Raw genomic sequence first — 13,674 nt, 5'->3', positions numbered from 1 at the left:
CATCACTATTTTCTGAATCAGGGATGTTAGGTCTGGTGTAGTGGATGCTGGTAACGAAGGTGTTATTGCAGCATCAGAAGGTTTTTGGCGCTTTGCTCGGTTCACTCGAGGACGGAATCGACGGGGACGATGAAGGTCGATGGTGTCGATGTTTATGTTTTACCCCTGGTTCTATCCAGACCTCGTCGATGACATGGATGCGGTTGGTGAAGTAGCGTCTCCGGATCCCTCGAGGTGTTTCTTTTTAATCAGTAATTTCTTGGTACCACCTATTGAAGAAGACTTGGTCGATGCCGATGGCGATGGAATTAGTTGTAACTGAAAAAGAGAGGCCATCTTTTCGCGTCTAAGCTTTCGACCCTTTGTGGTCATTTCCTGACACTGGGAGCATGAGGCTATCTCATGCTTTTCACCAAGACATCTTACGCATTCTAAATGTGGATCAGTTACCGACATGGTGCGGTTGCAAGAAGGGCACTTCTTGAAACTGGAGGCCATGTTTACATCGACGGCCGTCGATGAAAATCTGTGAGAAAATTTGTCAATAAGAATGAGAATTCTATAAAACGTTTTGTCACCGTCCAGTGGCAAATGGAAATGAGACCCGATGTGGGAGAAAATGAAAAGTATTTGATGACTTAATTCAGTCAAAATGTGAGAAGTCTCACAGGGCTCCAGTAACGGCGATGCTAATGGCAGTGCAGAAAAACGAAGACTAGAGTGAGACCCGTGGCAGAGAATATCATGGCATGCTGGGCATGCTCAGTAGCCTCAGGCTGCCAGTCAAACGTTTCTAAAAACTTTGACAGAAGTTTTCCCGCGATAGGGCTCCATTCAGTGACGTCACCCATATGTGAGGACTAGCATCCTGCTTGTCCTGGGATAAAATCTATATCTTCATATAATACTCAAACTTGTAGTTCTCCAATCTTCCTATTCTGACTTTTGGCATTCACATACATTGTACTTTTATTTCTATTTGTATTTACATGCTGCTTATTAGGCACTGGATTTCAATTTCCTATCTAAAATCGTAAATTTAGTTGTAGAACCTCTGTCTTGCACCTTCATATGTCAATAGGTACCCACAAGTACCATGACAGCTGGCTCCTCCCCGAGCATTCTATAAAATCTTATCAAAGTGGCACATGAAGTCAGCTACTTTGTATCAGACAGGCACTTTACCAAGTGATCCTCATGCTTACCGGATAACCAGCTATCTACGTCCTGATGATCGAATCACCAAGTATACCAGCAGTCCTAATTTATTTCTCTTGATCAAATGCCCCTGAGAAACATCCTCAGTGCAGGAGGATAAGGCATCTCCTAAGGACAGGACCTAGCTGAAGAATCATTTCCTGTTACACCAAGGTGATGGTCTCCATCCAGGTGACCTTGCTTCTCCAAAGCATCACAAGGCACTGCTAAATTAAAGTTGGGATCACTCTACTATGCTGCTGAATGTCTCCTCTGTCTGCCTCAGCTCCATAATTTTGCATATTTTGTCATTTTTTAAACGTGCTAGAAGACCTCCAATCAGCTTAACAGCCTTAAAAGACTTTACCTTCACCCCCCCCTCCCCATCAAGAAAAGAACCTGGAAGTATGAGTGGCAATCTCATCCCAGCTTCCCAAAGAGAGCTATTAATATAGACTGAGGTAAAACAGCAAGTGCACTTGCACTTTAGATAGATTTTTTATAAAACAATGATTGAATTATGAATTTATATGAAAGATTTGCAAATGGATAATAACCAGGGTTGAAACATGGAGAACTGGTTCTACTTCTAACAAGTTTCAAGATGTATGCTAATTCACCTCCCTTTTTTTGACTTACTGTATGTCCAACCTAAGTGCATGTATTTGTCTGTGTAATTACAGTTAGGAACATTTGTCATAAATACTCTCTTAGTTTATTAGCTATAAATAATTATTAGCTATAAATATTTTATTTTCATTATAAAAATAAAAAAATAAATGAAAAATGGGCCTTCATAGCATGAACCTTAAGACTAGAAATTAAAAATGATATATCAAGCAAAGTAAGGCACAGCCACAGTTATGGTGTGTGCCCATTTCAGAAATATTGGACATTATTTATTAGAGATGTGATTCGGCCTGCCGCGGGAAATTTCGTTTCCTGTGGTTCGGGCCGATTTTATTTCAGCTACCCCCCGAATCGAAAAATGAAACCCGCCCCAACCCTACCAATTTAATTAATTACAACCCCCAACCCTCCTGACCACCCCAAAAAACTTGCTGAAAGTCCCTGGTGGTCCAGCGGGGGTCCCAGGAGCGATCTCCCACTCTCGGGCCATTGGCTGCGAGTAATCAAAATAATGCCGATGGTCCTTTGCCCTTACGATGTGACAGGGGCTATCGGTGCCATTGGCTGGCCTCTGTCACATGGTAGGAGCAATGGACAGCCGGCGCCATCTTAAAAAATGGTGCGGGCCATCCATTGCTCCTACCATGTGACAGGGGCCGACCAATGGCACCGATAGCCCCTGTCACATGGTAAGGGCAAAGGGCCATCGGCACCATTTTGATTAGTGGCAGCTGATGGCCTGAGAGAGGTAGATCACTCTCGGGACCCCGTTGGACCACCAGGGACTTTTGGTAAGTCTTGGGGGGGGGGGGAACGGGCAATTCTTGGGGGGTCAGGAGGGTGGGGGGTTGCAATTAATTAAATTTGAAGGGTTGGGGTGGGTTTGTTTGTTTTTTTTTTATGTGCCCTTTCTCCCCCCGCCAAAAACGATAAGAAAACCACACGGAATTTTGTGGGATTTCCTATCGTTTCATTGGCCCCCCGAACTGCAACGAAATAGGAAATATTATCTTTATTTCCTATTTTGTTGCAAACGAATGCACATCCCTATTATTTATAGCTAATAAGATATTTATACTACTTATTCTGTTTTTGTCTGTGTGTTTATTCATAGACAGGGTGTCTTTTTAAAGAGGCTCTTTTGGTTTGTGTAGCATCACAAAAATTTACTATCTTTACAAATACAAGGAAATAGATCTCCTTAGTGGCTGAGATCCTCACTGAGCTTTGACTGTACTAGGAATATATTTAATTAAATTGGAAAGTCTAAAAATCTATAAAATATTTAAATGTTTTAAATTTATAAAATGATTGAGGACTGTGGGAGGTTTAATGAAAATGTTGGATTCTTGCTTGATTTTTTGTGATTTTATCCCCAATCCATAGGATATCATCCCTCCCAGAAATTTTTTAATATGTCTTTCTCTTCCAGGAAGCCACCTCTTCTCCCACTCCATAAACAATTGTTATCCACCTATAAACCAGGGTACCATCATGCTACGATGAGAAAACAAGGTACAAAATTTCATCTTTATAAGACTTTCCTCATTCTAATTGATGTCAAACCTTCACCAAGGTGTACTGTGCTGTTCATACATCTCATGCTACATGCAAAACTGGTCCCTAAACCACCACTAACACCTCAACTTATTAGGTGGCCCTCCTATACAGATTTAAATAGCTGCACACAGTGAGTTCCTCCCCAGAGGTGTTCTTTCTCTCTCTCTCTTTCCCTCTCCCTCTCTCTCTCTCTCAGCCCAGAAATGGACAAAATGCAATTCCAAAATTGTATCACATTATGGCGATTTCGGGCATATCACACAGCTTAACGCCAGGGAAAAAGGTTTAGTTATTTCTGGCATTAAGACCATAAAATAGCATGCGTTATGCTATCGCACAGTGCAATATGTCCCCTAATTTAACTAATTCCCACCCCAAATTCCTCCCTGATCCCACCCCCCAAAAAATTTGCATGTGCGCTACAGCATTTTTCACATGCATTAATGTCATAACGCATTTTGAAGAATGATGTGGAAAATTTGCTAATAGAGTATTTGAATCCCTAAGAAAGAGGTTTCTGAATTATTTCAGTAAAGGCATGTAAAATGCTCAGGTTTGTTGGACAGATTCTGAATCTCTTTCAAAGGGAGAGACCTATTGTTGGCAAAACCTGTGGAAATCTGTGTCAGATTTTCTTGGATTTGCATTGGATTTCTAAGGATTCAGATTGCCCTTATATTCATGAGAAAATTGTAGATATTTCCCTTATATGATAGATATTCTCATTAGATCTTGGGAAAAGCTGAATATTTGAATTGTAAACAGGTCAATAGCTTTCTGATTTGGGCTGAATGAGGGTATTTTAAAAGGCATTTCCATGGGTAAAACAATTCTTTACCCATGCCCATGGCTGGTTATAAAACTGCCCACCCACCTTGCAGGCACACGTATGTTCACGTCCTATTCATACACAAGCTTACTCAGACTGAGGAGGGGTGCTCCTGAGTTCAGGATTGGGGTGGGGTTTGCGTTTTCTCACATACTTTTTGTATTTTCAAAAGTACACATGTAAATGTTTCTGAAAATGTTCCTTGTATTTATTTATTTACATATTTTTTTACCCTGCAAATTCAATACAGGATTGATCAGTGTGACTCACAATAGAATAATCATAAAATTATTCATTATAGCTGCTGCGTGGGTATATTTGATGAGATTATTTTACAAGTGGAATGTTGTGCATAAATACGCTATGATAACTGATGTAATTTACCCACATATTTGCTGCCTAATTTAGGTGAGCTGTTGTAAAATTACTCACAATGTTAGAAAGTTTGAATATCTCAATTTGCAAATAAATCAAACTTCAATGGATTGCATTATTTTGCAAACCTCTTTCCAAAAAGATTGAGCTTCTCTTTATGATTCAGTGTCCTTTCTTCCTGTATGATTTCACAATATCCTCGTCACAAATACATGTTAAGAAAAGTATTCACATCTTGAGCTATCATTGAAAAGGCATAAGCTAAATACATACAAATAAAGACTGCATAGCTTAAAATGCTCTCTTTGTACTTACCGAAACAAGTTGGCGCTTTTGACCACTTGCCATGTAAGCATGTGACTCTTGATGATCCAGCCATGATATGATAGTTTTTACATCTATAATTGACTGATTCTCCTGATTTATAATGAATTAATGGTGATGCTTCAATGTCTCCATTATCAATCATAGGAGGCCGACCGCACTTATCTAATGCCTCTGAAACAATATCACAGAAATACAAATTAATGGAGCAGACGTTTTAAAGCATATACATTGTACATAAGAATTTGCCATAGTGTGTCAGACCAAAGATCCATCAGACCCAGCATCCTGCTTCCAATCCAGGACACAAGAAACTGGCAAATACCCAAACATTAAATAGATCCCATGCTGCTATCGCGCAGTGATAAGTAGTGGCTATTTCTTAAATCTACATGGTTAATAACCATTTAGAACCACAGTGCAGCAACAAAATCAAAATGTTGTTACAGATTATCTAATCTTTAGTATGCAATGTTTCGATAATGTAACCCCTCTCTTATGTCCTTCATTGTGAAAAATCAGAAGTTTCGATTCACACATCCACAATTCAGACAGACAAGATCTTTCTTTAATATCGCATTTTATCCTACAGTTCAGGCTTTGAGGACACCCCAAACACCTGGAATCTGGTATAGTTGAACTGCTCCTCTGCAGGAAGATCTCTCTTCTTCATTCTCTTCTGTACCATGTTGCACAGACTCCTTCTTTCCCCAGTTGTAAAGTACTTTGTCGGCGCTTTGTTACACTGACTGGATAGTGAAGAATCATGTCAGGCTGCTGCAGGATCCACATCCCTTCTGGACATGGAAAAACTGGAACTCTCCTTGCTGCATGGATAAGATTATTTTCTTTCCTGAAAAAGTATCAAATCTAAGTGCCAGCTTGCACTACTTGAGGAGCTCTCACTCCTAGTCCTCAACCTTAGGACATTAGGAAATCTGAATGAAAAGGAAAGTATCTGCATTGCTTTTCTCTGTCTGCCGCCTTTGGGTCTTCAGCAACATCCTCCTTACGCTTCCTTGCTCTCTGTGTGGGTCTTCTTAATCTTCTGGAAATTATAACAGGTGCATTTTCAAAGGAGGAATGCATGTAAATGTAGCATCTATCATAGCAATTTTCAAAAGCCTCTTTACCTGTGTTAAGTGCATTTAATGTGGGTCAAACCTATGGACAATTCAATGGCATATTTTGTAGCAATTTTCAAAAGCCCACTTACATGGAGTACATTTACATCTGTAAAACCCAGTTTTAAGCATGTAAATGCTTTCAAAAATGTCTCTCTGAGCCGAACTTTCAGACCTATCCACATTACAGCATTGAAACATGGAAGTAGATACATGGAGATTAATACTAATATTTTATAACACTTTATAAAATACTGCCTAGTTCTGCTCCAAAAGTATGTTCCTGTGTTTCAGTAATTGCAAATGTTTCCAATGCAAGCAAACACAGTTGTTTCTCTACCCGTTTTATGGGCGTACATTTAGGTGTATAAAAAATAATCTGTGTACGTGTAATAACCCCAATTTATATGTGGAGGTAGGTATTTTATAAAGTAAATGTGCATACCATTTTGAAAATACTTGTACTGATATCTCTGCCACTTCACCCACTGTATCTCCAGTTTAGTTTAGTTTATTTAATTGTTTGACTGCGTTTCAATTAGTATCAAAGCGGTTCACCAAAATACTTCATCCTGAACCGCTAGCAGTTCACCCACAACCTCCCCAAAACTACAGAGAATAGACAAGTCCGATTTTACTTGTGTGAGTCAATTAGCAGGTTTAAAAATGTACAAATAAGTTTGGTAATATACAATATGTTGCAAAATAGCAATGCCTGCTTCTGAAGCTCTCTCTTATCCTTTTTTCCCACAGGTAAAACATATACAAATTGGAAAATGCAAGTGTACTCTTAAAGTTTATAAAATAGCAAGTACGTGAGTACATGCCACCTTTGTCCATATGCGCTATATTTACATGCAAAACCTTTTTTGATATTTATTCCTAAAGGTCTCTGTATAACCTTGCAAGCACATTCTACTAGGGCACTCACAGAATGGGGCATTCTTACAGTTGAGTCAAACCATAATTCCTTGCAACAAAACCTGTCCTTGTAAATGGGAGCATTTTTATTTTATCTTCTTGCATCATTTTAAGTTTGTGTTATAGAATCTTATCTTTCTTGGACCATAAAAGCAAATTACAGTTCTTGCAAACTAGGAGTCTTTCTGTTTTTATGAGAGGAGTTCATATCTTTAAATTCTGAAGTTGTAAATTATGAAAGGTACCCATTCTTCAGACTTTAATACTAGAAATTTTTGTGTAGCTCAGTAGACTTTTTTGTATTTAACGTTTTAAATAACATGAACCTCCCCCCCCCCCCATGTGTCCAGCACTATCATGAATCTCTCTTCTCACATTGATTGACTCTGTACAACCCTCCCACTCCATGTGGGGGTCAGGTCAATGCTCTTACACCCCTGAAAAGAACAAGCTGGTAATGACGTAGTAAAGATACCTGCTATTTAATATTGGTTTACACAAATTATAGATATTTAATTTGTTACAATTTTAATTCTGAATAATTTAAAAGAATACCCAAAATATATAATCAACTGTAGGGATCCTGTTAGTCCCCCTACTAGAGTTAGGCAACAGAATATATATAGTCTGTGTTTCATTTCTTTATAGTAAGTTATTAATCTAGTTATTAATCTAGTAAGTTGATTTGCTGTTTGAATAAAGCTAGAAGGAAAAAAAAAACCCCAAAAAAGAAACCTCCAAGCAGACAGCTCTCCAGCTTTTAAAACAGCTTTTAAACTCTCCCTTGGAGTTAGCTGGCACAAAAAATCGGTTCAAACTAAAAATTGGGGCATAAAGACTGTTTTTTAAAACAATTGACCAAAAGCAAAGGCAACAGTCCAGAAGTGCCCTACTTTACCCAGCTTGTCCCAGGCTAAACTGTTTGACTCCCTCCCTCCCTACCCCTCTACCCACCCACCCCTGGGGCTTGTTTTCTAATAAAGACTGCCTAACTTCCCATTGGCAGCGAGATAAATTAGTACATTGGTAACAGTCAAGGAAATACAAATCACAAACTACCAAGATGAGGACTATCCAATGTAACTGCTGTGGAGCCTTTATTCTGAGGGAAAGCATCTGGAAACTTAGAGCTTGCCCAATTTGTGCACAACTCTCTTCCTTGAAAATGGAGCTGACTGAGATAAAAGCTCAATTAGCTTCAATTAAAAGTATTACACCCACATTGCATTACACAGATAATAATTCCCCAATATCATGGAAAAACCAGGAGTCAAGAAAAGGAGATCCATTAGGCTCAGGTAGGACCCACAGTCATCCATTCTTGACAGATGAGCAGCCAACAGGTACACCCTCCCACTCAAACAGGTCATTAAGAAATTCTTTACAATCCAGGATTACAGTGGGCTCTGGTAGAATTAGACCTGTGATGAGGAGACACACAATGTACCAAATGCAAAAAGAACAAGCCCTCTCTATATTAAAAACTGAGGAAGTTCTTGAGAAAAACATTGCAGTATTACCAGAAAAGAGAGAAAAAACACAATGCATGCAGTATTTCAAGATCCATAACCAAAAGAAAAATCTAATTGAGATGGATAACTCTGTCAACAGTGGCACAACTACAAACAGAAAGAGTAAAGTGAATAACAAATCTCAACTAATATCTCATAAGGAGTCCAGGAAAAGCAATAACCTTAAAGAGAGTACCTGGAAGGCTATGACCACAAATGCTCATAGTTTGGGAAATAAAATCCCAGATCTGCAGGCCCTAATGGCTGAGGCAGAATTGGACATTGTTGCTATCACAGAAACATGGTTCACAGAATCTCATGAATGGGATACAACAATACCAGGCTACAACTTGTTAAGGAAGGACAGAGAGGATAGAAAAGGGGGAGGTGTGGCTCTTTATGTCAGAAACAACATCCAAGCATCTGAGCTACAAGGAAGTTGGGGTAAAGAAGAAGCTCTATGGGTCGACCTAAAAAAAGATGACGGAGTGTCCATTTATATTGGAGTGGTGTACAGGCCTCCAAACCAAAAGGAAGAGCTGGACAGAGATCTGATTGAAGACATCCATAAGATAGGCAGGAAGGGAGAAGTGGTGATCGTGGGTGACTTTAATATGCCAGATGTAGACTGGAAAATCCCATCTGCAGAAACTAAAAATAGTAGAGCAATAATGGATGCCATGCAAGTATCTTTGTTCAAACAAATGGTGTTGGAACCCACGAGAGAAGGTGCTATACTCGACTTATTGCTCAATAATGCAGATAATGTCTCAGATGTCCAGGTGGGCGCCCACCTCAGCAGCAGTGATCATCGAACGGTATGGTTTAATATCACTAATAGAATAGGGAAAAGAACCACAAAGACCCGAGTTTTACAGTTCAAAAACACAGACTTTGAAAAAATGGGAAAGTACCTGGAGGAAGAACTTAAAGGATGGGAGAACGAGAGAGATGTGGATCAGCAGTGGACCAATCTAAAAGAAGCAATCACCAAGGCAACTGCTCTATATGTTAGAAACATAAAGAAAAGCAAAAGAAAATTGAAACCTATCTGGTTCTCAAAGGAGGTGGCTGACAAAATTAAAGCTAAAAGAACAGCATTCAAGAAATATAAAGGATCCCAAAGGGAGGAGCACAAAGAAGAATATTTGTATCAACTGAGGGAGACGAAGAAAACAATCAAGTTGGCAAAAAATCAAGCAGAAGAGAGGATTGCCAAGGAGATAAAAAATGGTGACAAAACATTTTTCAGATACATCAGCGAAAAGAGAAAGGTCCAAAGTGGTATAGTGAAATTGAAAGGTGGAAATGATCAATGTGTGGAGACAGACGAAGAAATGGCAGAAATATTAAACGAATACTTCAGCTCTGTGTTCACTAAAGAAGACCCTGGAGAAGGACCATCTCTACACAACAAGAAACTGGAGGGAAGTGGAATAGATGAAAATCCTTTTACAGTAGAAAATGTGTGGGAAGAGCTAAAGAACCTGAAAGTGGACAAAGCCATGGGGCCTGATGGGATTCATCCAAGGATATTGAGGGAGCTCAGACATGTTCTGGCGGGTCCGCTGTGTGACCTGTTCAATAGATCCCTAGAAACGGGAGTGGTGCCGAGAGATTGGAGAAGAGCGGTGGTGGTCCCGCTTCACAAGAGTGGGAACAGGGAGGAGGCTGGCAACTACAGGCCGGTTAGCCTCACTTCGGTGGTGGGAAAAGTAATGGAGTCTCTGCTGAAAGAGAGAATAGTGAACTATCTACAGTCCGGAGAATTGATGGACCAGAGGCAACATGGATTCACCAGGGGAAGATCCTGTCAGACAAATCTGATTGACTTTTTTGACTGGGTAACCAAGGAATTGGATCAAGGAAGAGCGCTCGATGTCATATACTTGGATTTCAGCAAAGCTTTTGATACGGTTCCGCACAGGAGACTGGTGAATAAAACGAGAAGCTTGGGAGTGAGTGACAAGGTGGTGACCTGGATTGCAAATTGGTTGACGGACAGAAGACAATGTGTGATGGTAAACGGAACCTTCTCTGAAGAGAGAGCGGTTTTAAGTGGTGTACCGCAAGGATCGGTGTTGGGACCGGTCCTGTTCAATATCTTTGTGAGCGACATTGCGGACGGGATAGAAGGTAAGGTTTGTCTTTTTGCGGATGACACTAAGATCTGCAACAGAGTGGACACGCCGGAAGGAGTGGAGAGAATGAGACGGGATCTAAGGAAACTGGAAGAGTGGTCGAAGATATGGCAGCTGAGATTCAATGCCAAGAAGTGCAAAGTCATGCATATGGGGAGCGGAAATCCGAATGAACTGTATTCGATGGGGGGGGGGGGAAAGGCTGACGTGCACGGAGCAGGAGAGGGACCTTGGGGTGATAGTGTCTAATGATATGAAGTCTGCGAAACAATGCGACAAGGCGATAGCAAAAGCCAGAAGAATGCTGGGCTGCATAGAGAGAGGAATATCGAGTAAGAAAAGGGAAGTGATTATTCCCTTGTACAGGTCCTTGGTGAGGCCTCACCTGGAGTACTGTGTTCAGTTCTGGAGACCATATCTACAAAAAGACAAAGACAAGATGGAAGCGGTACAGAGAAGGGCAACCAGGAAGGTGGAGGATCTTCATCGCATGACGTACGAGGAGAGATTGAAGAATCTAAATATGTACACCCTGGAGGAAAGGAGGAGCAGAGGTGATATGATACAGACTTTCAGATACTTGAAAGGTTTTAATGATCCAAAGGCAACGACAAACCTTTACCATAAGAAAAAAATCAGCAGAACCAGGGGTCACAATTTGAAGCTCCAGGGAGGAAGATTCAGAACCAATGTCAGGAAGTATTTCTTCACGGAGAGGGTGGTGGATGCCTGGAATGCCCTTCCGGAGGAAGTGGTGAAGACCAGAACTGTGAAGGACTTCAAAGGGGCGTGGGATAAACACTGTGGATCCATAAAGTCAAGAGGCCGCCAATGAAGAGTAGGTGACTCGCCAGAATGATGGCTACTGCCTGGAGACAATACCCTTATTCAATAAACATACACATGGTTACTGTGACTCCAACATCACTCTAAGCTTCAACAGCAAGAGGAAATGTGGAAAAAAGGATTTGCACTCACAAAGACGGGAGTAGCTGGCTTGTTACGGCGGTTACTACCCCAAACCAAATATCCAAATTACTACCTCCACCTTCCTCTATTCCTGATGCCTTTCAACTAGCTTGATCACTCCATTCTTATACTTCACTTTCAATGCATATCCAGCATAGTTCTCTGCTTCAACAGCAGGGGAGAAGAAAAACTGTTACTTCACACATCCAGCAGAGCTCTCTGCTTAAACGGCAGGGGAGAAGAAAAAAGGGTTCGCACTCACAAAGCGGGGAGTAGCTGGCTTGTTACGGCGGTTACTACCCCAAACCAAATGTACCTGATACTTCACTCTCGACGCATATCCAGCATGGCTCTCTGCTTCAACGGCATGGGAGAAAGACTGATACATCACGAATTTCCAGCATAGCTCTCTGCTTCAACGGCAGGGGAAAAGAAAAACTGATACTTCACGCATATCCAGCATAACTTCAACGGCAGGGGAGAAGAAAAAAGGATTCACACTCACAAAGCGGGGAGTAGCTGGCTTGTTACGGCGGTTACTACCCCAAACCAAATGTGCCTGATACTTCACTTTCGATGCATATCCAGCATAGCTCTCTGCTTCAACGGCAGGGGAGAAGAAAAAAACTGATACCTCACGCATATCCAGCATAGCTCCCTGCTTCAACGGCAGGGGAGAAGATAAACAACCAATAAGGGCTGTATAACATAATCTGGGTAAAAACAAATAAGCATGGGTGTAGCTTGCTTATTGCGGCGGTTACTACCCCTACTACCTCTAACTAATCAAGCTAGATATTTCACTTGGATACAGCTCCATCACCGCTCTCTACATTAATGGCGGGGGTGGAAGGGAATTAGAACCAAGAGCTAAGAGAAACAGATAAGTATGAGAGAAAAAATGAGGGAAGCTTGCTGGGCAGACTGGATGGGCCATTTGGTCTTCTTCTGCCGTCATTTCTATGTTTCTATATGTTTCTATGTAATATGCCAATGGGTGTGGAGAGAGTCTTAGTGGTAACAGTACAGGTTTGCAGCTCCCCTATGTGGAAGTTGGTCCCTCTGGTACTGTGCACCATTTTACTTTGTGGATTTCCCTTTTTCTTTTGGAGAGGCAGCTTGTCTTGTATTCTTTCTAATTTTTGATTAATTAATTTATTCCTCCATGGAGTATTTTCTTTGGATGAGAGTTTCTTTCCTCTCTCAATCTACTTTAAAGATTTTACTTTATTTGATTTTGGAGTTCTTGATACTTTGGAACTCTGTTAAGCTGAGATAATTTCTACTCTACAGTCAATTGGAAGAGATTCATTTTATGCAAGATGGACCTGTGATCACCAAGATCCAAGGAGAGGATGACTTTAAGCCATCCTGGGAGAGGAAGAAGGATAGAGGGGAGATAGGAGCCCATGAACCTCTACAAAAGATGGAGAAGAGAAACTATTGGTATCATCATGATACTGAGCTGGGGAGAAAAGAGGATGACATGTTCCTTTCAAGTACAGTGAGGAAACTGAGGGTTAGTAAGGAGAAAACTACAAGAAGGAGGTAGGAGGATAAAAATGACTGTGTAATATACAGAGATGGATTTAGGATTTTGTCACACTTAGGCATTGATGGTGCTATTGCCCCCCACCCCTCAACTCCAAGCCCCTGAGAAAGGTTGAACAACAGGGAATGTCTCAAAGACACAGACCCAGAGTTCCCTGCAGCAGCTCAGAGATAGATTCTGTGGCAAAAATGTTAGAATTCTGAAGGACACTAACAAACATTTCTATCTTTTATATTACACATTATAAACCTTGTTTATGTTTGTATAATTCATTTTCCATTTATTGGGTGAAGAAATAGGATCTCATGTGTGTGAGTACAGGGAAAAGCTCTTAGGGATGAGGAGAGGAAGGGTGGAGGACTGGAGATGGAGAAAAGTGAAGTGGGATTGAGATTAAGAATCTGAATCTGAATTGGAAGTCAAGGAAGGAGAGGGAGGAAAGCTCTGAGATTGAGGAAGGAGAGGAGGGGAGGAAACTGAGAGCTGTTCTCTGCTGAGATTCAGCACAGCTGGAAGGCAGTAAATCTTCAGCCGGCCTGCT

General features: G+C 40.9%; 1 protein-coding gene across 2 annotated transcripts in view; it reads right to left on the bottom strand.

Annotated features, from left to right (window-relative positions):
• The window catches only part of CFH (complement factor H), a 633,102-nt gene that overhangs the window by 89,240 nt on the left and 530,188 nt on the right, over positions 1 to 13,674 (bottom strand). For both annotated transcript variants that reach the window (XM_029617534.1, XM_029617535.1), the window contains one exon: positions 4,907 to 5,089. In XM_029617534.1, coding sequence (XP_029473394.1) covers positions 4,907 to 5,089 — 183 coding nt within the window. The remainder of the gene's footprint in view (positions 1 to 4,906; positions 5,090 to 13,674) is intronic.

This window comes from Rhinatrema bivittatum, chromosome 10 (assembly GCF_901001135.1).
Source record: "Rhinatrema bivittatum chromosome 10, aRhiBiv1.1, whole genome shotgun sequence".
Taxonomy (NCBI): domain Eukaryota; kingdom Metazoa; phylum Chordata; class Amphibia; order Gymnophiona; family Rhinatrematidae; genus Rhinatrema; species Rhinatrema bivittatum.
Note: the sequence above shows the minus strand (reverse complement) of the source record. Positions and strands in the feature narration are given on the sequence as shown.